The following is a 26148-nucleotide window of genomic DNA, read 5'->3' as shown; positions in this document are numbered from 1 at the left end:
AGCTTTTCAGGTTCAATGGAAAATCACTGTTTGCAACAATGCACACTTCCATAAATCAGGTTTATCATTGTTTCGAAATCCCTTTTAAACTGTCACAAGCGCTCCTCTGCCTGGTGTGTCTGGTCACCCCAACCGTAGTTTATTTTCTTTCTTGTTTCATTCTTTCTTTTCTAATTGTTATTCTACATATGGTCAAATTGTTCTTCTTGACTACAGTATGTTGCAGAGTATGTTGAGCTGTAAAACTTAAGCAAACCAGTACTTTATAATTGGGAACAGGATGAGCAAAAGTGTCACCATACCAATAATTGTGTCGCAATCTAACAAGACATAACAAGACAAAACATATATATATATATATATATATATATATATATATATATATATATGTAGCCATGGTGTTGCAGCTAAAAACAAACAATCGGCCAAGTCACCCCACTGCCAGACTTCATACATCACTTTCAGAGACAATGAACAGTCTTTTGAAAGCTTTGTTTTTGTTGTTTTATTGGGGGGGTACAACTTGGTTAGGGATAGGAATATGGGATGCCCATAGGATAAGCCTTTGCCATCATATTTAACGATTCTAGTACAGTTTGAATAAAAGTAGAGCCAGAAGATATAATGTGTATATTTAGGTATGAATCTCCTTCTGCATCTCCATGCAGACTGTTGTTCCTCCTTAGTCCCCACCTCCGCAGACTATTACATCTAAAGCCCCATACACACTATCAGTTTTTCTGCTGAGTTTTTCCTTCAGAATTACCAAAACCGTGTAGTAGAAGGGCCTGCCTGATTGCATACACATTGAAGCTCCTAAGGTTTGACCTCATATTATATGGGTTTGGTAAATCTGAAGGCAAAAAATCTGAAGAAAAACTGATAGTGTGTATGGGGCTTAAGAGTTCCGTCCGTGTGGTGGCTGATACATCACTAATGACCGTGTAAAAGCAATGTTCATAGATTTCTTTTACCTCCTGCCCATAACTTGTTTCCTCCTGTACACTTGGTTCTTCCTGCACAAACTTGTAGTCACTGTATTGAAATATGACACATCCTCTTCTGTTGAATAGTAGGGGCCCACTCTGAATAAGCCTCCCTCCTATGGCTCTTGTTGCTCACTGCCAGTAGGCCTGAGGCCTGCAAAACCTCTCCCCAGAGGCCCAGTGGGTTAAAAGCATATCTTCTAGGAAAAAATGACTACTGTTCCCAGCCAGTCCAACTTGCAAATCTTGTGCCTACAGGCAACATCGACTTGACACAGATTCCCACAGTCTCTTTTCTGATCCAGGACTCCCCATCATCCACCGTGTATATTGATGAAGACTCCACTAGTGACCGTGTACTAGCAGAGTTCCCTTCACAGACTCCTTGGCACTCCAGCCCTTGGCACCTCCAACCCCACTGTGGTAACACTCACCGAACTTCCAACAGCCTTGAGTCCTTGATGAGGAACTTTGGCTGGACCATGCGTACTGCCAGTTTCACCTGCCCTTCTGCTCCAGGAGTTCCCTGCCATCCGACCGTGTGGTGGCAGAGACATTCCTAATGACCATGTAGAGACAATGTTCCCTCACAGCTCTCTCCAGGCCTCTCCTGTGATCGGTGCACCCCCCCCCACCCAGATGGGGATGGCCTCCTGCGACTAACATGCCATACCTCACTTCACCCAGCCGACTCTCCCTCCTGTGGAGAATCACCTCAGCTTATATATAAGGCCCACCTGCCACTCCAATTCCAGGCCCAGCCCCCTTTCCAGAACCTTCTCCCTGGAACAGGGGGAGGCGCCCTAGAGCCAGAGTACAGGTGGTAACGCCAACAGCTACTTTGACCACTCCCAGCCCCCAGATCAAAACAGACAGGCCTAGCATGCCTAAATTTGCCTGTGCTACAATAACCTAGTAAAAATGACTTACTAGCACCTACCTTCTGGCAGAGGGTGCTACATACATATTATATATATATATATATATATATATATATATATATATATATATATATATAGTCAGGATCCGAGGGGTTAACAAGCAGCTGTGAGACAGTTCAGTCAACTTAAAAGGCTTTATTCAGCAAAATGCAATAGAAAATTGACAGGCTTTGTCTTTATAGGCAGTTCAAACAACACAAAAACTCTTCTTAACAGTATAAGACAGTCCTTTTAAATCACGCTCCGCATATAAAATAGCAAAGTCCCAGTTCAGGCAAGCTCACCCAGCAGGATCAAGTCATGGGCAACAAGGGTCCATTCAGCTTCAAGCTCCTCTAAGCTTTGATGGCTCAACAGCCAACTTTCTCCAAACTTACTTCTCTCTGACATTTTCAACTCAGATGGCAATAAGCAGATCTGAAGGGGACGTACCTGCCCTCTTCAATTAACCCCTTCTCAACCCTGCCCCAGACTGACTCTCCACATACACCAACCAACCCCCCCCCCCTGTTCCAGGCTCGGGGCTGGACAATTTATACCACATTGGCCTAAGGCCTGGGAAAAGGCATCTTTTTTTTCCCCAAATGCACGCACCCAGGTCTATGCCCCCTTCCTACTTTGAATCCACATAATTTCAAGACCAGATTGCTGCTGTAAACCTATCATAGTCATTTTTATTAGTTTCCATTTGGTGGTACACTTCCTGGTACTCCTCTGTGAGGAGCGGTTGCCCTAATTCAGCCCAGCGGCTTCTGGGCCACCTTTTAAATGATGCCATGTTTTTTAATTCAGCCAGGCAGTCCTCAATCTGGTCATCTGGTAGCAACGGGTGTAAAAAGTCACCAGCACAGATTCTACCTTCATTACCACTGAGAGCAGCGCCAACCTTTTCTATCTCAGAGGGTTCCTGTCCCTCCGTGAGACACCTGCTCGCCACAGTAGGTTCAACCACTAGTACTTGATCCCTAGGTTTAGACTCTCTGGCCCTGGCAGACCGGTTGGCAACCCCCTTCTGGGTCCTCGCTAATGGTTTATTCCCATGTTTAAGCACTTTGAGATTTTTGGCTACCCTGCAGCATAGAGTATGATGCACAGTAACTCGGGGAGAACGCATATCTTCCGCAGGATGCTGTGGCTCACCATTCAACGATGTGACCTGTTCCCTGGCGGGGATCAAAGGGGCGTCCGTCCTCTGAGCAAAAAATAAATCACTTCAGGAACCCCAAGATATGACAAGTCAGGCCCAGAGGGAGAACTCTTTGCCTCCAATCCTACAAACACCTCCAGGGGATCTAGGTCAGCTCCTGCAGGTTCACACAGATTTCTTTACTGTTTTATAAAATATATATGCCCTAGATTCAGGCTTTATGCCGATTTATACCACTAGAGGGAGTGCTGCGAGTTAACACCTCTACAAAAAACCCCAGGGAGATGCTCCATCCTGGAACCAGTTCTGTGTTTGTGTAGACTGGGGAGTGTGGTATCTACCTGTCCTGTCCTGTCCTGTGAGTTAACGCCTGTGTGGCAAACTTCTAAAACAGGGAGATAGGGGCTGGGGCAGCACAAGGCTGCACCCAGTTGTAAGATGGGGAACCTACTTGTGTAGTAAGCGGTCAAGCTCACCAGGATTTCTTTTCATGTTTCTTTTTGTTTTGCTGTTATATTTTTCACTGCATATAGTATAAATAAACAGCACCTTTTTTTTTCACCTACAACGCTGTCTGCTGTGCCTCATTTTGTGTGGTGAACCCATCCAGGGGGTCACACACACTCGCTGCCGAGCTAACCCCCTCACAACATGTATATATACACACACATTATATATATATATATATATATATATATATATATATATATATATAATGTAAATATGACAGGGGGACATGGTTAGAGTTTTGGTTGGGTCTGAACGAGGCATAAGGAAGTTAATTATCTTCCTCTTTCCCCCTCAGATCCCCCAGGATTCTCTCTTCACTCCCCGATTCTCCACCTCTGAGCTGATGAATCGGGGAGTGTGAATTCTGACACAGTGAAGCGCTGAGATCGCAGCTTCATGAACTGTCCGCTACTGTCTCAGTCTATGAGAATTCTCAGTGTATGGAGATCATCGGCGGGAGAACATGTTCAAACACTTCTTCCCCTGATTATCTCTGGTTCATAAACCATTTATGGGCTGTGATCAGCGCCGATCCTCGGGATCACCGCTGATCACTGCTTCATAAACGGACACCATAGTGTAGTATTAAATAAAAGTTAAAACTACTTCCAACAAGCGGGAATTAACTCATATGAAATACAGTCAGACACATGCAGCACCCTAGCAGACGTGATAGCTGTAGCTCCTCTCTGCGCGTTTCGTTCTAAAGAATGTTTTTAAGGGGCAAAGGAGTATGACTTGCACGGACAGTATGCTTTAAACCAGTACTTTTCTTATTCAGAGCAGCATGTGACCTGGATCCAACGGCACTGTCACACATGAGTCCAGAGCCCTGTGTATGCTAGATGTAGGATTTGTATCTAATACAAGGCTTTCCTTTTACTCCCACTGGCTGTACAGAGCATGTGGGAGTGAAAGGCAATATATGCTGCTGGACAGGGAAACATTAAAAAATGCACGTATTGCTTTGGCCTGCATGGGCAAAGCACAATGTCACTTTACAATGAAGCTTCTGAAGTCTTCAAGCTGTCCTCTGTACTCTTTTAATTTGTACAGTATAGTATGGTAGAGAAAGGGGAGTGACTCACATGCTCCCAAATACCCAGATATACCATATATTTTTCTTACAACAACAGCCAAATAGTACACTGGGGTAATTAAGGTTAATATGTGTGATTGAGGAGTGCAACAGTAAAGTAAAGCTGTTGCCTAGTCCTGCACGGGCAAAACACAGCATCAATTTTAGGGCCCTTTCAGACCTTAATAGTGTGGTGAGTTGCAATAACATACATTTTTTTTGCATGTTAACATGCATTGCGTTGAGGAAGCCTATTTAAATGTATCTGCTGGCAACACCAAAACAGACTTGCACCATTTATGAAATGCAGCCTAGCATAATGCGTGGCAATGTGTTACCACGCATTGTGGTACACTGCAACAAATGTGTGTTGGAGCTGTGTTAGTGTGCGTTGGGTTGCAGCCTGCTAATGCACATAACATGCAGTTCTACATTCACAGCACAAAGCAGGGTTGCCAATGTTCACTAAATTTACAAACAGTTCATAAAATCTGTAGTTTTTGCATCTCTCCATGAATACCCATTACAGACATGAGGTCTGTATGTCAACATTCGCTGACAGATGCAAAAGTTATAGATTTTACGAACTGTTCTTAATTTTACTTAATTTTACTGAAAGTTGGCAACTCTGCCACAAAGGTATGAATGGGCCCCAAAGGTTAGGAATCAAATCTCCAATATTTGATTTTTCTCTTGAATATTGTCAATATAAATTTAAATTAGATTGGATAAGATACATTTTGTTTTCTAAGTTGTTTGCACAACACTATATAGCAGTGAGCAAATTACCGACTGCACAATGCAAATGCACAAGGGATTACTTACATTTCATTAGGGAAAGGTAGATAGATGTAGGGCTTGTAAGGAGGGAATGGGATTTGATAAAAGGCTCTGTTAGTGTTGTAGTACAGGAAACAAAGACAAATTAAAAATCATGCTGCTAATAATAGTGATTCAGAGACAGAGGTACATAAAATAAGGTACCCATAGACATGAGATAACAGTGCCCCAATGCAGCCAATTTAAAGAGGTTGTAAACCTCCCTGCAGTACTTGTACCTATAAGTAGGCCTTAGTAAGGCTTACCTATTGGTAATGTAAATATCTCCTAAACTTGCGCAGAAGATATTTACTGTATACTGCGACGATGATGTAATCAACGCATGCACTCTGAAGGAACGACCGCCCGTGCTGCTTTTTCAGGACCGAGTGTCGTGACTGGTGGCTCCTGTGCGCTTGAGGTCACGTGGCTCTGGCCAGTCACATAGCCGGAAGGAAGAGGGGCAAATATGGATGCAGCCTGCAGCTGGGATGGCGCAGGTTTTGTTTGCAGATAAGTGTCACGTAATGTGCTAGTACGTGATGCATACTAGTACATTATGCCTTTACTTTGCAGGGAGGGAAAAACTTTTTTTTTCCCCGCAAGGTTTACTTCTTCTTTATGTTCGGGATTTGCATAAATACATTTCAGTGAAAAATGGACGTCAATATTTCTTCAAAGGCGTTCTCATTATTCATATGACCAGGTTAAGGCGAATCTGTACTGTGCACATAATTAACAAAGTAAATTATTTTACTGAACATACGGTAAGCAGCATGTATTTACTTTCCACTTGTTCCTTTTTGCCAGCCTGCCGAGAATGCAGTCTGCCGGGTACTAGAGAACATGTGACACTCCCTGGCCTTCCAACAATCCATTCCTTGGTGCCCTAGTGACCAATCACCAGGAGGGGGTTGGCTGACTTTCTGCTTAAAAGTGGACATGTGACCTGGCTATGGATATTCAAATATTTACATATTCCTAAAAAACAATAAATTAACTTTAAAACAATCTCTTTATGTGGATGACTTTAGTGAAAATGAATTGCTGCATAGTGCCTGCAATTACAGAGGTCAGTGAGGAATGTTTTACTTATTCACTCCTTTTTAGGAATATGTAAGTATGTTGTCAACAAATTCATTTTATGTCTGTCTTTTGTGGTCACTAATTGCTAGATTTCCTCAAAACCTATATTCAGTATTTTCATTGTGTTTGTTATAGTTGGGTTGATAACAGGTAACCTTGAAGTGTTCACTGTAAAGCTAGCTTGTGCAGTCAGATTTAGTATGTTATGTCAGCAAATATTACCAAGTAAGACATGGGCAAACTGCGTCCCCAGGGACACGTCCGGCCCCCTTGGCCGTCCCTATCTGGCCCTTGATGTCTCCACTGTTAGCATGCCTCTCTGAATCTGTCAGTTTCCTCACTGAGAAGCTGACAGATATGTCTGTGTGAAGATCTGGAAGGAGAAAGCCTGAAAAGCTGATTGGAACAGTGGGGAGGTTTGGTTCTGACAGAAGAGCATTGCTTAGGAGACATCTTGATGCTCTCCCACCTCTCTGATATCCAGCCATATTATTCCTGTGTTAGAGTGCCTGCCAGCTGCAAACCACAAGAGCAATGCACCTCGTTCTTCACTCCAGGTCAGAATCTGCAGAAATCCTTGCTGTATGGATTTTAGGCTATATCCTTCCAGTCACAGTGCTTTTCAGAGGGCATGTGACAGGCAGTGAGGGGGTGTTATGTTGCCTCCTCACTGCCTGATTTAACCCTATAATGATGCACTACCACACTGCAATAGTGTGCATTGCACATGGTTGTGAAATGGCCCGATTTAACTCAATAGGCGAGTTTGACAAGTGGTGTCACTTTTTAAACCCTGCAACCTAAGTTATAAATGCCAAGGCCGCAAAGCATTGTGACTGCAGCATGTAAACAACTCCATCTAACTGCTATTTAATAGTTTGGGTGGTTAGCCAGGGGGTGGTAAAAACTACTGTCTGGATGAGACCTATTTCTTAACCTAGTTCATACCTATTATTCCTAGAGCCAGGTGTTTTGTTCTCTTTATGTTCATGTGCTTACAGACCTAAATTAATACTGAGCAGAATTAAGGTTGGCCCTCCACAACAGTCCCAGTTTCTCATGAGGTCCAATGGGAAAATTCATTGCCCACCTTTGAACTACAATGTGGTGTGAAGGCCTACCTAATCAATAAACTGTGCTTATGTCTAATGAAGTAGCCCCCCCCCCCCCCCACACTAGATGGAATATGGTAGATTTTTCTGGTCTAATAAAATTAGTCTAAGCAATGGCCTGGCCAAAGTTGGTCAGAAAGACATTGTTGGTCTGTAAGACTTTGAGATTTTCCAACAAGTTCTATTTGCGTGAAAATTATTACTTCTAACATTGTACGTGCTAATTTTTGCCTCCAAGGTGTACCAATACATAGTCTAATCTCTAGAGAATTAGTCTTAAGCCCCGTACACACTATCAGATTATCTGCTGAGTTTTTCCTTCAGACTTACCAAAACCATATAATATGAGGTCAAACCTTAGGAGTTTCAATGTGTATGCAATCAGGCAGGTCCTTCTACTACATGGTTTTGGTAAATCTGAAGGAAAAACTCAGCAGACAATCTGATAGTGTGTATGGGGCTCTAGGATCAAGATGTTTATAGCTAGTCTATGCATATTCTGTAAAACTGTTATAAAGTTATTTATAAGTTATATATATTAGGCATTGTATCTGGGTGTATATTCACAGCCTATGCTGGTATAAAGGAGTGTGTGTTCAGTATTTTGATCCTGTTTCTTGACATGTTCCCCATAAATTGATCCCTTTATATTCATGCCTGTGTTTTTTTAGCTTTGCTGTCACCTGAAATAACAATGTTACTTGCTAAACTATGTATTGCAGGGCCACAGAACACCATGACTGTTACTCCAGTCTATGATGACTCCGAAGCTGTTGAGTTATGTGCCACCTATCATCTCTATCTCAAACCAAAAGCAAAATTAATCATCTCAGTCAACGTCCCAGAAGAGACAGAACAATGTCGACCAGTATCACACTGGGATATTTTGGAACAGATGAAAACTATGGTTGCACCAAACTATTTCACTTCTCTCAGGGTTGTCAAAAGCACAAAGGAGGTTATTCGACTGGAAGGTGAAACAGACACTAAACAAATGTGTCAGATTTTCTTAGAGAAAATGAATGGACAAACATTGCAAATAAACAATCTAAGTGACCCTGCAAAACTTGAGGTACACGAGGCTCCTCTAGAACGTTCAGCCATTGAAGAGACCAGTGAACAAATGCTAGAAGAGGGAGAAGATGGAGAAGACATCACAGACTCTTCTACTGTGTCATCTTGTATACATCTGGAAGGACTACCATGTAAATGGTTTTCTGAATGGAACACAAATATTGACAAGCTAAGTGAGGAGATATTAAGAAGTGCTTTTGAAAAATATGGAAAAATAATCTATATTGATATACCTATGCTTGATCCATACAGAGAAGAGGATGTGGGGAGTGCAGTGACTCCTGGCAGTCTACAGGCTTTTGATGCCTTTCTCCAATATGAGGACAAATCAAGTGCCATGAATGCTATGAGTTCACTACAAGGCATGAAACTCATGTATGCTGCTGAGGATGGGAAGTCTTTGGCTTGTGATTTCAAGGTAAAATATATATACGTTGTAAATAGGTAATATGTATACATATAAAACCAGGGTTTTTCAGCTGGAACACGCTATAACTCTGTTCCACCACCTCTGGCACTGGCCCTTTGCTCATCATTTTTACTTATAAACACAAAAGCATGGCTTCTGTATTTACAAGTGACAATGCACTTCTTCTGGTGTCTCCACACAGAGTGAACAAGAGATACTAGAACTAAAAGGACTAAACAGCCTCTTTGAGATAACACAGGAAGGTTGCAGAGGACTTGGGGCAGATCTGAACTTCTGACAAGATCAATAGGATTTTTGCATTCAAACAGAACAACATGCTTCCAATTATATCTTAACAGACCAAACATGAGCAAATACGAGAAGCTGATTATTAGAGTTTACATACAGATCATATTATGGGCACTGCTGTATAATTCTATATTGAGCAGGATGCCCGCCTTTGGTGTCCTCTTGATTTAATTTTATCCCCTGTAATTTATTTCTTCTGTCTATAACTTCCTCATAAAAATCGAAATGATACAGGTCTCGCATCAAACAATGCTCTCTTTAAAGTCCTCCACATATTTCTATATGTAGTATGTCAGTATTTTACTATTCCTATCTGTGTGTATTTTTCGGCATTTGTGTGGTACTTTTTAGGGAATCGTTCTCTATCCTTTTAACATTTGCAGCTGATGTTTTCAACATCTGACCGCTTGGGTTGCTCTATACCATCTCGGTGTGCGTTAAAGTGTTACTAAACCCACAACAGTAAAATCAGTCTGTATATGCAGTAAAGCATGCTTGTTATACTCACAGTGGAACCTAAGGAGTTAATCCTGTGCACTGTGTAAAAAGTCTGGTTGACCCTGTCTTCTCTGATCCTCCCCTTCTTCCACAGTTCCCATCTCCTGATAGCACAGAGCCTTGGAGCTCATGCTCAGTTTGGTGTGTTTTGCTAGAGAGTTGTTTTTTTTTTTTTTGTGAGGGTGCATATGATCAGCACCAGGCCAATCAGCACTGTCCAAGCAGAGGGTCAGGAGTAATGCGGCCCCATGGGACAGTCAGAGGAGAATAAAAATTCCTCCTACAGGCTTTAACCAGTGCTCAGCCAGACACTGATAGCAGTCACAGGACTTTACAGGTTTAGTTAGCCCTTGTACACATGGTCAGACATTCCGACAACAAAATCCGTTGGATTTTGGCCTACGGATTTTGTCCGAAACTTGTGTTGCATACACACGGTCAGACAAAGTTGTCGGAGAATCCAATCGTACGTAACGTGATGACGTTATTTTGTTACGACGGGACTACGTTCAGGCTAGTAGCCAATAGCTTTGGTCTAGGAATTTCATCTGAGCATGCGTGGCACTTTGTCCGATCGGAATTCTCTACACAAAATCGGACAAAGTCCAATCGGATCATGTTGTCGGAAAGTTTTATAGCCCAGCTCTAAAATTTTGTCCGTCGGATATTCCGACGGAAATAGTCCGATGGAGCCCACACACAGTCGGATTATTCCGACAACGTGGTCCGATCTGACATTTTCCGTCAGAATGTCCGACCGTGTGTACAAGGGCTAACACTTTAAGGTGCCAGGTGCACATTGCCCTGGCATTCAGGCAATGACCGAATCTTTTCCATTTTGGGAGAATCTTCTGGGAAAGATAACAGGGGAAGATAAGTCTCCCTTTTTAGAAGTTTATCAGAATTTGTAATCAAACCTTTCTTTATCTAGTCTAAAATATGACCATCTCAGTTTCTCCTTTTTTCTCTGAATCAGGTATGTTTGGACACCACCAACCACTTTAGTGAGGAGGCAGTAAGCAAAAGGGCTGCGGAGCGTCTTAAGCTCCAAGAGCTGGAGCTGGAGAGGAAGCAAGAGAAGGAGGAAGAAGAGAGGTATATACAGATAACATGATCCAAAATGCCCTGTGACATGTTTATATCAGTTTATTTTTTAAGGCCTCCTCCACAGGGCTGAATACAAAAGTGGTCTGTACTACAACTCAACTCATACGGTCATACATGTGTTTACATCTGTATGAACCTGCGATGTGTACTATGTTACAGTTATTCTGCCCCTGCGCGGCTGCCTATGCACTGTTATTTACATATCTCCCTGAAGATGCAGCAGCAGTGCAGGTGAAGAATGACCTCGGTGTACAGTCATTCTGGAAGACTGATGGTGTGTGAATAGATTCAAAAGGAGATGTAAACATCAACAGTTGGTAGGCAGCGGCACAGGAACAGAATGATCTCAGCCTTCACCCTAGGTTCACATCTATGCGTTTCTGCGGGCAGCATTTGCAAAAGCACGCCAGCCCAAAAATTTCAATGGCCTGAATTTCCCACAGAAAAAAAGTGCATGCATCTTTTTGTAAAACGCAGCCCACAGAGAAATTGTATGCTAATTTTGACCATGTGATTTCCCTGTGGTTTCTGATCACGCACTGCGATTTTACATGCATGGGGGTGCCATTCAGATCAATATACATTACAGATCTGAACGCAGCGTACTCTGTACACCTGTGTGTGTAAGCCTTTATAGTTATTGTTTAATAACACTGACTACTGGTATAATAGATATTAGCCATGAGTACTGTATGTGTATGGAAATCCTAGTTTACAAATAAGGAAAACACCATATCTGTGGACTATGTAAACAAATTTTTGCTCAGTGCTTTTATAGGGTTCATTATGTGATCTTTTAAAGTGGACTTATACGTAAATGCTAACTAGCTTGCTGGGATAAATATAGAATAAAAAATAATTGAAATACTTACCTTTCCTGGGGTATATACACTATCCCAAGCACCTGTCAACAGGTTAGGCCATTTCTGCTGAAGGACCAATCAACCACTTTAAAACTTTGATCCTTTGATCCTACCCTTACGCAGAGATCACTTAATTAAATGGTTAGCCCTTTGATCATATGACCAAGTCTGGAAGGTTCCTAAAATAGTACCTTCTTTAAAAAAAAAAGTGTTTTAGACCCCTTTTCACACTGGGGCGCTTTGCAGGCACTACAGCGCTAAAAATAGCCCACGCAAAGCGCCCTGAATAAGCCGGTCCTCACACTCCAGTGTGGAAGCCCGAGGACTGGAGCGGTGCGCTGGCAGGATGGTAAAAAAAGTCCTGCCAGCAGCATCTTTGAAGTATACACACCGCTCCTGCCGATTGAAATGAATGGGGCAGTGCGGCTATACCGCTTGCAAAGCACCGCTGCAGCAGCGCTATGTGGTAGTTTTAACCCTTTCTTGGCCGCTAGCAGGGGGTAAAACTGCCCCGCTAACGGCTGAATACTGCCGCTAAAAATATTGCCGTTTTACCGCCAGCACCCGCACCGCCCCAGTGTGTAAGGGGCCAAAGTCCTATTTATCTTTCTTTTCATTCCCGACAAGACACATATCTTTAGTTAATATTTGATCATATATCTGTGTCATGGTCTTTGTACCTCCTTGTCCCTTACGCTCCAGAGAGCTGTCCCCTTCTGGGATCGTTTGGGGTGTGGTGGTATTTCATTGTTTGTGTCTGCCTTGGAAGAAACATATATTATGGGATGTGGAGGGATAAACTTGCGGATAAACTTGAATACACCTGACCTGTGTGGCTATTGTCATTGGACAGGTTAACCTGCCCTGTTTCCAAGAGTGGGAGGGAAGTGTGTCTGAGGGACTTTAATTTTTGTTGAAACATGTGCTAGAAGAAGGCAGTTGTGTGGTTTTGCCAGTCCTGCAGCCTCTATCCAGGAGTGGATTACCCTTGGCTGTGTCCCATTTTGAGAGTGGATTAACCCTGTGATCACTTGCGCTGTGACTAGAGCAAACTTTACTCTTATGTATCCAAGACTGAGCATGGACTAGCCCTACTTGCCAGAACTCTGTTACTTCCTTTGTTTGGCCAGCCTGACGCGTATTACTCTTTATCAAGACAGACTCTGCTACCCCACTGTGCATTTATACTGTATTTCGGACTCTTGCTTTGCCCGGCTGTGATAGCTGCTACCTGGCTGTGTGTTAACCCTGCTACCGTTAAATAAAAAGCTTTCTGGGTGCTCCTTCTCTCCGCTTGTGTCTGTTTCACCTACATCTCTGTTACAACTGGTTGGCAGTAGTGGGATCAGACTGCGGAAGAGGATAATGGAAAGCAATAACCCCCTAGTGCTAAAACTAGCCCGGGTAGTGAATAAAAGAATTTGACATTGGCGACTTTGCAAGAAAAGGCCAAGGAACTAGGCCTTGGCTGTAGGGGTCTGTCCAAAGATGAGATGGTCACTGCCATCGAAGACAACCTGCAAGGAGCTGACAGCATGGATGGTCTTCAGCCAGAGACAAAACACACTCCCTCTGCCGTTTCAAGCCCCTCGGTCGCCTGGTATGAGGAGATGATGGCCATCCTGGGCTCCGAAGCCATCTTGGAAGACAGGTGGGATGCAATCCGGAGAGCTCATGAGAGGTAAGCCAGGGTAGACCCCAGAGGATGAGATTCTCTCCTCAGCCCAAGAGCTCTTAGACCTGACCCACTAAGGGTGACTCGTAAGGACTTTAAGCCCCTTTGTGAAGCTACAGGGATGTGGAAGGATTTTTCCAAGAATTTGAACACATATGTCAACTACTGAATGTACCTTGTACAGACTGGGTGAGGCACCTGGTTGGCCTGCTGGAAGGGGGTGCAGCTGCTGCATACCGGACAATGGACACCCAATGGAATTGGGACTACCCTATGGTCAAACAGACTGTGCTAGAACACTACCCTGTAACCCCAGAAACCCACTGGATCCGGGACCTTTCCTTTAAAATGTATACACACAAGATATCCCGGGCCTGCCGGTGCTAGCTGGAGGGAGAACAGGCCCTAACCCTCGAACGTGTTATTCAGACCTTTCTGAAGGAGCAGTTCTATAACCAATGTCCCGCGGAAGTGCGAGAGTGGATGAAGCAAAGGAACCCAGCCACACTCGAGCGAGCGGCTGCCCTGGCCGACGAGGTTCTCACCATCAAGCCACATTGGAAAAAATGGGTGGCCGAACCGCCTAAGGCCCAGAACATTGCTCGCCCACTCCTTAACCCTCCTACATCCCTCTTCTGGGGACCCGGCCTCCCACCCCACGGGACCCTCTCCATCACCTCTCTACCAGTCCCAAACATCTGGCCCACCCCAGGAGCGTTAGTGCTATGGTTGTAACCAGCTGCCTCAGGAACCGCCACCCCACTCGTCCAGTCAACTATGTTGAACTACCACTGGAGGAGGAACTTTTTTCCCACCCCCCCCCAAAGTGAATGGATGGCTCCAACAGCCACTGACACCCCTCAATGAGTCTATGGGGTTCGCCCACTTACGCCAAGCTACCCAGAGAAAAGACAGCAGCATTTGCAGGAGTTCTCCATAGATGGAAGAAATGTCATTGGTTTTCGCGACACAGGCACCTTTCTGACCATCGCTGATCCCTGTGTCGTGAATCCGGGATCGATTAGGACTAGCAGGGGGCGCCAGGAAACACATCCCAAAGGCTAGAGTTCTCCTGAATTATGGGTTTGTTGAGAAACTTTGTTCTGTTGGGGTAATGGCAGGACTACCTGCAGACATTCTGCTGGGGAATGATCTGGGAGAACTTAATAGTCAGTTTCTAGGGGGTGTGACCCAGAGATACTCCCTGGGAGTAGAGCAGAAATCTGGGACAGAATTGAGACAAGATACTAATTTATCAAGGATTTATCCCGCTAATTGTGTAAAGGTTCATGCGGACCCCGCCAGCAGCCCCGAGATTTAGGGTAGCATCTCTTGGTTTGCAAAACAGGTGGGGACATACAGGAAGAGCACCCCATCCCCGTTGTTATAGATGCAGACAGAGGGGGCACCTGCATGCTAATTGACCCAAGGGCTGTAGGGGGAGTCTAACTCCACACCTTCACTTTGGTGGAGGTGCAATGGTAGTGGATCAAATTATCCTCCCTGCGGTTTAATTGTGGGCTGAGACTAACGACTTCTGTACCCCAAGGTGATGCCCTGCTGGAATGAGCTTTAATACACGTCCGGCAAACAGTTATATGAACACCTAGATGGTTCTGCTGTGGAACTAGCACATGTACAATGCACAAAGCTTGTTGAGGCTTCCTGCAAGTACATGTTATATAAAAGAGATTATCCTGAGTGTGCATTAACCCTGTGATCACTTACGCTTTGAGTAGAGCGAACTTTATTCTTATGTATCCATGACTGAGCACGGACTACCCCTACTTGCCAGAACTCTGTTACTTTCTTTGTTTGGCCAGTCTGGAGTGTATTACCCTTTATCAACACAGACTCTGCTACCCCGTTGTGCATTTATACTGTATTACGGACTCTTGCTTTGCCCGGCTGTGATAACCCTGCTACCGTTAAATAAAAAGCTTTCTGGTTGATCCTACTCTCCGTGTGTGTCTGTTATACCTACATATCTGTTACAATCTGCTTTAATACATAAGAATAAATGCACATTATCTTTCTATATAAAACTATTGCAATTATTGCTCCAATTATATATACAATCTTAATAGTGTAGAATCTATCCATTATTTAGACAGTGTCAGATAGTCTCACCATGTATGTTGGTTAAAAGAAAAAGTAACCTTTTATTTAAAAAATTATATGACATACTGTACAGTATATGATTGTTAAACAAGCCATTTAGTTATTCAAATGAATTAAATCTTACAGCAATAATTCTCTAAAATTGACAAAAAAACTTCTATTCCCTATAATACTTTTTTTTTTTTTTTATCCTTGGTAATATACTGCATGTCTAAAGGGATGTGTTCCTATTAGGACATTGGGCCTGATTTGGTATTTTAGATGACACTTCCACTTAGCACTGATTTAGTACTGGCAAAGCCTACATCAATATCTACAATACAAAAACGTCTGCTACAAAAATTTGCTAATCTGGAAGGATTTTATTTTTTTATTTTTTTTACTTTTAGGTTGACACAGCTCTGCTTTTTGTACCTTTGAAACGAAACTATAATTAATGTTGTAAATTTAAAATAAATGAAAGCCGTTACCTTAAATCTACAGAAAAAGAACAATTGAGGAGAAAAAAGCCAGAGCCAGGAGAAGGAAAGCCAGGTTGAAGAGGAAACTCCAGAGACAGAAACGAGAACAGAAAGCTGCCGAACAGAAAGAAGCTTGTCCTGAAGATGAAATTGAGGAGACACAAGAATGGGAAGATAGGAAACTTACACTTGCTCAGAGACGTCTTGAGTCAATCAAGCTTCTCACTGTTCTCCTGGATAAAGTGAATGTAAGTGTTTTCTTGAAATATACATCTACAAGTAGTCCACACAGGTGTTTGCGAAAGTTTAAACTGGGGATATTTGTCATATAACATATTTTGTGTTTTCCTCCTCTTTCCTAAAATAAGTACACTTTTTGTGCAAGAAAATAGTTGACTATAAAGAGAATTGTAAAAATTCAGATAGATAGATAGAGAGAGAGAGAAATATTTTGCGCTCACCCAAACTAAGTGTATATTATTAAAGGTGATGCTACCTATTAGGTCCGAATACACGACTAACTAAATATGTAAAAAAATATAAATGCACAACCTATCAGATACTTTATGATGTAAACCAATAAAAATGATCATACAATACATATAAAAAATTCTCAAAAGCAAAAAATCAACATATCAACATTTAGTAGTGAAAAAAAGAGAGTCCAATTAATGTGCTCTTGTAGATGAAAAGTGATTCACAAAAAAGGTGCTTTCAACACATAAACACATGCCTTTTACCAGAAGGACTGGATCTCAAATTATAGAGATCTAACTCGCTCACACAGGTTACAGCCACCAGGGATATCCCACTCATTAGGCTCCTATAAGGGCACTCCCTCCTTGTAAGATAATTGCTCCACTTTGTTACAATGTATCTCGTGTGTCCTCTGTGTCTATAAAGCATACCGCATACATAGGAAGAGGCTTCATAGTGCAGTACGGTAAAATAAACATTTATTTAAAAGTATCTTTGCACTTACATGTAACAAAAACGACCAGAAGCGAGAAACAAAATTTCATGCCATGTGTCACACAGAAGGTTACTAGTTTTAGGTCATTAATTTAAAGGAGAACAATGGGGTGAGTAAGAAAAAAAAAAAGCATCTATATGATGCTATAATAAATATGAAGGGCGCCAACCCAAAATCCAATATATCCCACTCAGTGACCTAGGGCTGCTGCCCCTTTTGTGCAAATCAAACACTATGCAAATGCCCTAAATACCAAAAAAATGTCATAAACGATTCACACTTTAGTTAGAACAATTATAAAGCATAACATATAAAAATGTGCCCAAATCTTCAATAAAAAGTGCTCCACCACGTGTGTATATATTATGCGCTCACCACAACCATAGGGCCAACGAGGGGAACTGAATCCTCCTCCTAGGGGGCTTAGGCACAATTTTCTCCCAACACTTTCTTATTCTCTCTATACCATCCAGTGCACTAAAATAAGATACTCCAGAAAAGACCACAAGGAGGGATTATATAGTGTAGTATATTCATTTAAACATTGATAAAAACAAGATCAAGATGTACACTTACATGGAGATAAGAATAAACCAGCATCCAATATGTGTAGCTTCTCAGCTGTAGAATATGTCAAACTTGCACTGCCTCTCGCTATCCTAGAGCCAATGGGCATTCCACAGGCCTGGAAGTGACGCGTGGGTGGGACCGGAAACTGTGCCTGTGGCTCGTACTGCAATGCATTTTGCGCATGCACGCACCCCAAGTAAAGACACAATCAGTCCCAGGACATGAAAGAACTTGCATTGAAATAATGCAGAAACAGTTCACAAATATCCTGGTGGGAAGGCAGCCCAACTGGGAACACTCGCAGTTCCAATAGCATGTAGACAGCAGATTGTACCCACACTGTCAGCATCTGTAGAGAGGGGAAGAATGCAGCCTGGCCGTCTTGTGCCCAACAGGCAAGTGTCCAGAGAAATGGTAAGCCCCATGCCTTCCCTCCTTATCAGGTACCTTTCCCTGACACTAGTACTGTCCCCTACCAGACAGGGTACTTATCCCTATTCCTGCTAAACTTGGGAGCCAGGGCCTTAAATAGGCTCTACCTGACCCAAGGTGGCTGCCAGAGTCACATGGGGTGGCAGCATCCAAGCCATAGTGAAACTGTGTTTTTCTATACTTCTTCAATTGCAGTGCTGCTGCAGAAGAGCTCTAACTGCAGTGAAGAAAGAAGACTGCACCTGCCTAAAGAATGGCTCCAGCTCTCATACAGGAGCTAAAAGGTGGAGCCAGCTGTCAATCAGGCAGCTGGGTGGATCCTGACAATGTTGTAGGAATCCTTCTTGAACTTGCCCACCAACAGCTTACCCTGGGTCACAGGAGAACATTAGTAAATGTACACCTGTAACCCAAAAGAGAAATTTAGCCAATAAATGTTTGGCCCTACTTCTCTTTTAAAGCAAAAAAGATAATGGGTCAGCATCCTAGCAAGTCAATTAACATTTTCAGAAGACGTTAAGCAATGCTAGGACCCCGTATCTCTTTTATAACTGTTTTTCTTTAAAGAAAATCTAAAGCCCAAACTTGTTTCATTTTTGATAGAGCAAGGAATGGTTACATCCCCATCAAGTTTTGTTTGCCATCTACTGTATGTCCTATTGGGGAGATTTCCCTTAATTTTTCCTATTCTGGTGACAACATTTTGGATTTTCCTTCACTTTCAATCCAGGTGACATTTAGAGAAAGGAAATCTCTATAGCAGAGACATAGCTCTAGAATTCTAACAAGGCTACTAACTCTTCACCACTTAAAAATAAATTAAAAAAATGTGGTTATAAAAACACTTGTGCTATATGTGATAGGGGAACAGTGTCAGGTTATTGTATTGCTTTACTATATACAATATTTAAGACCTACATCACCTACTGTTTTTCTTACATGAATGCCTCAGCAAGAACAAGTCACTAAGATGGTTTTATTAGGTGTAGATTTTTTTTTTTTTACATGAAATCAGGATCATTAGTTGTTTTACATTCGTTTTTGGACCTCAGATGGCCCTTCTGCATTTTCAATAGACATCTCATGGAACCTTAGTTATGGCCAGGCTACAGTTATCCATATTATACAAATGTGATTTATTATTATGAGGAGCGATATTGCACGCAATTACCTGTGTGGATGGACTTTTATAGACATAGTACCTAAAAAGTCAATGAAAATAATACCCACATACTAAATATAATGCAGTCATTTTAATTGAGCTGTGCAGTAATGTCTTTAGTCAATTTAATTATTTTTTTGGACAAAAGGAAAAAAGGTTTGCTGATGAAAAAAAAAATGTTATGCTTATCTGAATGGAATGTTATGTGTTCAATGTAATTGTACTCTTATGTATGTCTTATGACATACGTGTATGTCCCCATTGTATCGTATGTAGATTTAAACCTTAGCGCAGATTTTAAAAGCTTTTTTGTATATACAGATTGATAGATATGAAATCATAAAATATTGTTAGATATGGCATCACTGTAATAGCAATCAGCTAAGTCTCTTCAGTAAAGTACCTGGAGTTGGAGCCTCAGACAGTAGAACCATTATAATGGCATAAAAAACTGACCAGCCATTTCAGACCATCAGACAACAGTAGAGCCCCTCCATGTTTGAAACAGTGTGTCCTGGAGTCTACTAGCAGTATTTACGTGATCTCTTTATGCAGTAGTTGCCCGCAGCTGCCACCAGAGGGTACCGTTGAGAGTCAGGAGAAGCTCTTTATTAGTCTGAATAAGCAGCCCACTTTGGTCTTTTAACAGTGCCCACTAGTGGGAACTATGAGCAGCTGTTGCACAAGGAGACCAATATACACACTGACATTAATATAGAAGATTTTTCTAAAAGCACAAGTATACTTTAATAGGCAACACTAAAGACACTGTCAGATACTGATATCTCCAAAAGAGCTTTGTCCTGGTCATACAATATATACATACTGTGCTCTGCCTGTATAATTTAAACACAGGCAGAGAAAGTGATGTCATCTCCCTTCATGGAGACCTTTTCGGTTTCAGCCTGAGAGAAGACATCCACAGTGAGTACACCAAGAACTACACTAACACCAGTACACGTAGGCACACTTTTGACACTTCTTGTCAAAAGAATCAAGGGAAATTCCTGTTAAGGCTCAAAAGGCGGATTCTGTAAAGCCGACAAGACGAAATTTAAATCACAAGGATTTAGAGGTGCCTTGATAGGGGGATTAATCCGTGTTACCCCCTGAATAAAACTACGCACCAGAGAGTGAGAAGCAAGAGGCCATTAAAAAAACACTGAAAAGGCCGAGATCTGGCCCTTGATAGTACTCAAGGCCAGCGTAATTTCTAATCCCATTTGCAGGAAATCAAGAATCCTACCTATGACATACTTCCTGGGGTGCCAACCCCTGGATCCACACCAAGAAACATATACCTTCCAGACTCTATAGTAAATGATTCTGGAAGCTGGCTTCCTGGCATTAACCAAAGTAGACACTACTGAGGAAGATAACCCACTGTCCTTTAAAATGTGTGTTTCAATAGCCAAATCAAACCAAGGGACTACCACCGCCATCTTTATGATCTTGGCAAACCAAGATCTTCTGGGCCACGCTGGGGCCACCAGAATCACCTCCTTTCGTTCCAGCTTGATCCTGCAGAGAAGGTGCGGAAGTAGCAGAACTGGAGGAAACGCATAGATCACTGAAAACTGATCCCATGGGAAGACTAATGCGTCCGTTCCGCATGCTAGCGGATCCCTTGTTCTTGACACAAAGTTGTCAACTTTGTTCTTGAATCTGTACGCGAACAGGCCTACGTCCGGAATACCCCATCGCTGACATATCGTTAGGAAAATGTTGGGGTGAAGAGACCATTCCCCCGGAAATAATTGTTGGCGACTCAAGTAGTCTAAAAGCGAAAAGAAAAAAGACCGCGCTATACCACAAAATAGTGAAAAAAGAAGCTGCCAACAATCAAACCAACAAAGTCCTAAACCATATACAAACAAGAAATGTAGCCCTAAAATCTGTGCACATTAGAGTGAAGGTAAACAACATACCAAAACGCCCAAATGCATATAAATCAAATAAAACATATGTTGCAAGTATGAAGGGTAATTACATATAATATGTAACTACTCCCAAAATAAGTGTGATCAAGTGTCCAGTGACTCTAGGGCCAGACCTACTACCCGAATCTCTAGAATGTTGATGGGCAAAGTCCTTTCTGACTTGGACCATCTCCCCTGTACAGAATCTTCTTCCAGGACGTGGATGTTGAGGCCTTAGGTTTTCCCATTTTCAGAAAGGTGGCCTGTGAGCATTTTCAGCCTCTTCTGTATGCCCTGGTATCCTTTGTTCTTGGGTAACTGGGCATGCTGAAAATCTTTTCCTCCTACTTCTGTCCTGGGGAATTAGACCACTCTTCCCCCTGTGACTCTGCTAATTGCTGTATCCATTTTATTGCCGAACAGAGCTTTTCCATCATATGGAATATAACACCAGGACTGTTTTGATGATGGGTCTGCCGACCAGGGCTTTAGCCATAACGCTCTTCTGGCTATGAAAGAATATAGCATAGCCCTGGAGGAACATTTCAGAACATCGATGGCCGCTTCTGCTATGAGATCTAAGGCCAACTTCAATTTATCAAGTGCCTTGATGATTTCATCTGAGCCTATGCCTTGTCTGAGGGCTGTCTCGATATTATCCAACCATACTCTGGTGGCCCTAGAAATTGAAGAAACTGCTGGTTTGCACGCTCCTCCTGCTGCTTGATAGGTTTTCTTTCATTCTGAGTCGATCCTTCGGTAAAGGACATCTCTGAAGGAGACTGCGTCCTCTAATGGCAACATTGTTTTCCTGGATTATCTCACGATTGATGCATCCACAGCTGGCATGGAGTTGAAAAGCTGAGCATCTGTCTCTGCCAGTGGATATAGCTTGAGAAAGCGATTGTAGGCGATGGGCCTCTTGTCCACCTTCTACCACTTATCCATAACCACCCCCTTGATCTCCTCCATTAAGGGGAAGGCTGATAATTTCTTCTTTAAATGAGTAAAATATCTCTGCGTTTTAGACAGAGGTTTCGGATCTTCCTCCCATTGAATCGCATCCTTAACTGCAATAATAAATGACTCGACTAGAGCGAAATCAAACGCTGAAGCATTTTCTTCTACTGTGTCTGTCTTGTCTTCAGAATTAGCTTCTGGTTCAGGTTGAGGAGTGGGTATCTCCACTACTCTTTTGTCCGTGGGTAGGGCTCCCTGATCTATGTACTCCCGGATTGAATCCTTGAACAGATTTTTAATTGATTCCATGGATTCCCGTTTATCTCTTTGCTTGTCTACTGTGGCTTCTAGGAGGCACTGACCACATACCAATTTCTCTGGGAGGGTTTTTATTCTCCACATACCCAACATGCCTTATTCCCTGGATGGGCAGGCCTACGTTGGGGGTCATGCCTACTTGAGGTATGCTGGGGTGACCTCCGACCACTGTGGGGGGCATGAGCATAGGATGAGTGTGAATGACCAGAGCTTCTATGGCCTCTTGACCGGCTTTCCGGAGAATTTCTGCGAGATGATCTGCGGGATGATCCCTGGTGCGGGCTATAGTGAAACAGAAAAAAAAAGGGTGCTTCAACATACCCAAAATGCTCTTTTGAAAAAGGAACTTACCTGACTCTTGCACCCACTTAACCTAGTGGTATTTTGAGGATCTTTTTGATGCGACATCGGGCTACTAGAGGCAGCTGGGGATAAGACAATTTTGAGACAAATCAATTAACATAAAATAAAAAGATTTATTTTTTTATCTAGGACTTGAAATCCTAGATTCAAATCCAGGTCCTGACAGTACTCCCCTCCTCCCAGGATGCCTTAGGGCCCGGTTTGTGAGGGAACCTCCGGTGGAATTCTCTTGTTAATCTAGGAGCGTAAACATTCTGCTCAGGCTCCCAAGAATTTTCTCCTGGCCTATATCCTTCCCATTGAACCAGATATTATAATTTGTTCCTATAGATCCTGGAATCCAGAATTTTCTCCACTACATATTCTTCTTCACCCTGTACCTCAACAGGTGGAGGGGGTGGAAGAATTCTGGTTTGAGTAGCGATATGTGAAACAAAGGGTGAATCTTCATACTGTTGGGAAGTTTTAGGCGAAAGGTGACTGGGTTGACCGGGCCGAGATTTGGAAAGGTCCCACAAACTTTTGACCCAACTTTGCAGATGGAACATGAACCTTCATATTTTTAGTAGATAACCAAACTTGGTCACCCACATGAAAGGTAGGAAGTGCTCTGTGATGTCTATCTGCAGCCTTCTTGTAACTTTCCTGAGCTTTCCTCAAAGTCTCGATCAGTTTCTCCTGGATCTCCTGTAAAGCAGTTAATCTGTTGTTAACAGCAGGAATTGGAGTTGAGATAAGGAGATCAGGAATAAAATCTGGATGATGCCCAGTATTTAGGAAAAAAGGGGTCTGAGAGGTGGAGCCATGTTTAGAATTGTTATAAGCAAACTCCGCTGTAGGAAGATAGTCCACCCAGTCATCCTGAAGATAACTAACAAAACATCAAAGGTACTGCTCTAACGTTTGATTGGTCCTCTCGGTCTGACCATTAGACAGATTAATTGTTACTTCTAAAGCTGAGCAAAAGCGTTTCCAAAACTTTGAAGTGAACTGTACTCCTGTGTCAGAAACTACATCTTCTGGAATTCCATGTAGTCTTAAGACTTCTGGAACCATCAACTCTGCAGTTTGTTCCCGCAGAGGGTACCCCATTGACAGATATAAAGTGGACCATCTTAGTGAGCATAATAACAACATAATAATAACAACCAAGATAGTGGTCATTTCTTTAGAGGGGGGTAAATCCAGGGCTGGCCCAAGAGATTGTGCTGCCTGGGTCCAAGAATGAAATGCTGCTGCCACCCAAAAAAAAATAAAAAATCATGCCCACCAAAAGGCCTCCTCAATGACAATGAACTCTGTCGTCCTTGGGGTGCAGGTATCTATTTTTCATGTAAACAAAAAGTGTTGTTCAATTGGTTAAAAGAGTTGGTGATGTGTAGCATAAGCTTCTAATGTTGGGCATAAAATGCCAGAACAGTTCAAAACGCTCCCAAATTACCCCTTTTTGGAAAGTAGACATCCCAAGCTATTTGCTGGGAGGCATGTTGAGTCCATGGAATATTTTTAATATTGTGCCACAAGTTTTGGGAAAATTACAAATTATTATTTTTATTTTTTTACACAAAGTTGTCACTAAATTATATATTTCTCACACATGACATGGGTATATGTGAAATGACGCCCCAAAATACATTCTGCTGCTTCTCCTCAGTACGGGGATATGTGTGAGACTTTTTGGGAGCCTAGCCGCATAAAGGCACCGAAAGATTTCTAAGGGCGTAAAATTGTGATTTTTCTCCTCAACATGCCTCTCCGCAAATAGCTTGGGGTGTCTACTTTCCAAAATGGGGTAATTTGGGGGGGGGGGGGTTGTGCTATCTTGGCATTTCATGGTCTCCGAAACTGTGATAGGTAGTGAGGAGTGAAATCAAAAATTTACGCCCTTAGAAATCCCGAAGGCGGTGATTGGTTATCTGGGTCCTGTACACAGATAGATTCCCAAAAAGTCTCACACATGTGGTATCCCAGTACTCAGGAGAAGCAGCAGAATGTATTTTGGGGTGTAACTACACATATACATGGCATGTGTGAGCAATATATAATTTCAGTGACAACAGTGTAAAAAAAACTTTTTTTTTTGTCATATTTCAATCACTTGTGATAAAAAGAATATGTAAAGGTTTGTTTTAAAGAACAAAAAACAAAAAAAAACATGTTATACCTCCTCTGTGCAATTGGTTTTGCACAGGGTGACCCTGATCCTCCTCTTCTGGGGTCCATCAGCAGCGCTCCTGGCTTTTCCTCTTCTCGAGTGTCCCGTTGGAGGGCCGCTCTCCCTGAGGGAGCTTGTGCGGGCGCGCTCCCTTGTCCTGCTGCTGCGTCCATTGACACAGACAGCGGGACTAGGCTCCGCCCGACTCCCACGTCATTGGATTTGATTGACAGCAGCGGGAGCCAATGGCCAATTGCTGGAGCTGGTGCTCATCCCCGTCGCTAGACTGGATTCACGTAAGTAAAAGTGGGTCTCTGGGGGCTGCTGCATCGCAGGAGGTTATTCACCCTAATGCATAGGTGAAAAACCTTGAGTGTTTACAACCCCTTTAAGGGGATAAAACGTTCCAGGGCTGAAGTGGTTAATCTAAACCATTCCATTGTAGCTCTGGCTGTATGTTTAGGGTCGTTGTCCTGTTGGAAGGTGAACTTCCGCCTCAGATTCAAGTCTTTTGCAGACTCTAACAGGTTTTCTTTAAGAATACCCCGTATTTGGCGCCATCTATCTTCCCATCAACTCTGACGAACTTCCCTGGCCCTGCTGAAGAAAAGCATCCCCACAACATGATCCTGCCACCACCATGTTTCACGGTGGGGATGATGTGTTCAGGTTGATGTGCAGTGTTAGTTGTCTACCACATATAGCGTTTTGCTTTTATCTTGCGACCAGAGCACCTTTTTCCACATGTTTACTGTGTCCCCCACATGGTTTCTTGCAAACCGCAAACACGGCTTCTTATGGCTTTCCTTTAACAATGGCTTTCTTCTTGACACTCTTCCATAGGCCATATTTGTGGAGTGCACGACTAATAGTTGTCCTGTGGACAGATTATCCCATCTGAGCTTTGGATCTCTGCAGCTCCTCCAGAGTTAACATTGGCCTCTTGGCTGCTTCTCTGATTAATGCTCTTCTTGCCTGACCTGTCAGTTTAGGTGGACGGCCATGTCTTGGTAGTTTTCAGTTGTGCCATACTCTTTCCATTTTCGGATGATGGATTGAGCAGTGCTCTGTGAGATATTCAAAGCTTAGGATAATTTTTT

At 42.7% G+C, this 26148-nt stretch overlaps 1 protein-coding gene across 1 annotated transcript in view; it reads left to right on the top strand.

The window, feature by feature from the left end:
- The window catches only part of LOC143984099 (A-kinase anchor protein 17B-like), a 51712-nt gene that overhangs the window by 12257 nt on the left and 13307 nt on the right, over positions 1-26148 (top strand). The window contains exons 2-4 of the mRNA XM_077484431.1: positions 8402-9171; positions 10946-11064; positions 16219-16444. Of these exons, the coding sequence (XP_077340557.1) occupies positions 8416-9171; positions 10946-11064; positions 16219-16444 (1101 nt within the window). The 5' untranslated portion in view covers positions 8402-8415. The remainder of the gene's footprint in view (positions 1-8401; positions 9172-10945; positions 11065-16218; positions 16445-26148) is intronic.

This window comes from Lithobates pipiens, unplaced genomic scaffold (genome assembly GCF_037356315.1).
Source record: "Lithobates pipiens isolate NorthernLeopardFrog02 unplaced genomic scaffold, aLitPip1_a1.2 Scaffold_1, whole genome shotgun sequence".
In the NCBI taxonomy this organism is placed as follows: domain Eukaryota; kingdom Metazoa; phylum Chordata; class Amphibia; order Anura; family Ranidae; genus Lithobates; species Lithobates pipiens.
This window is presented reverse-complemented; position numbering and strand designations above follow the sequence as displayed.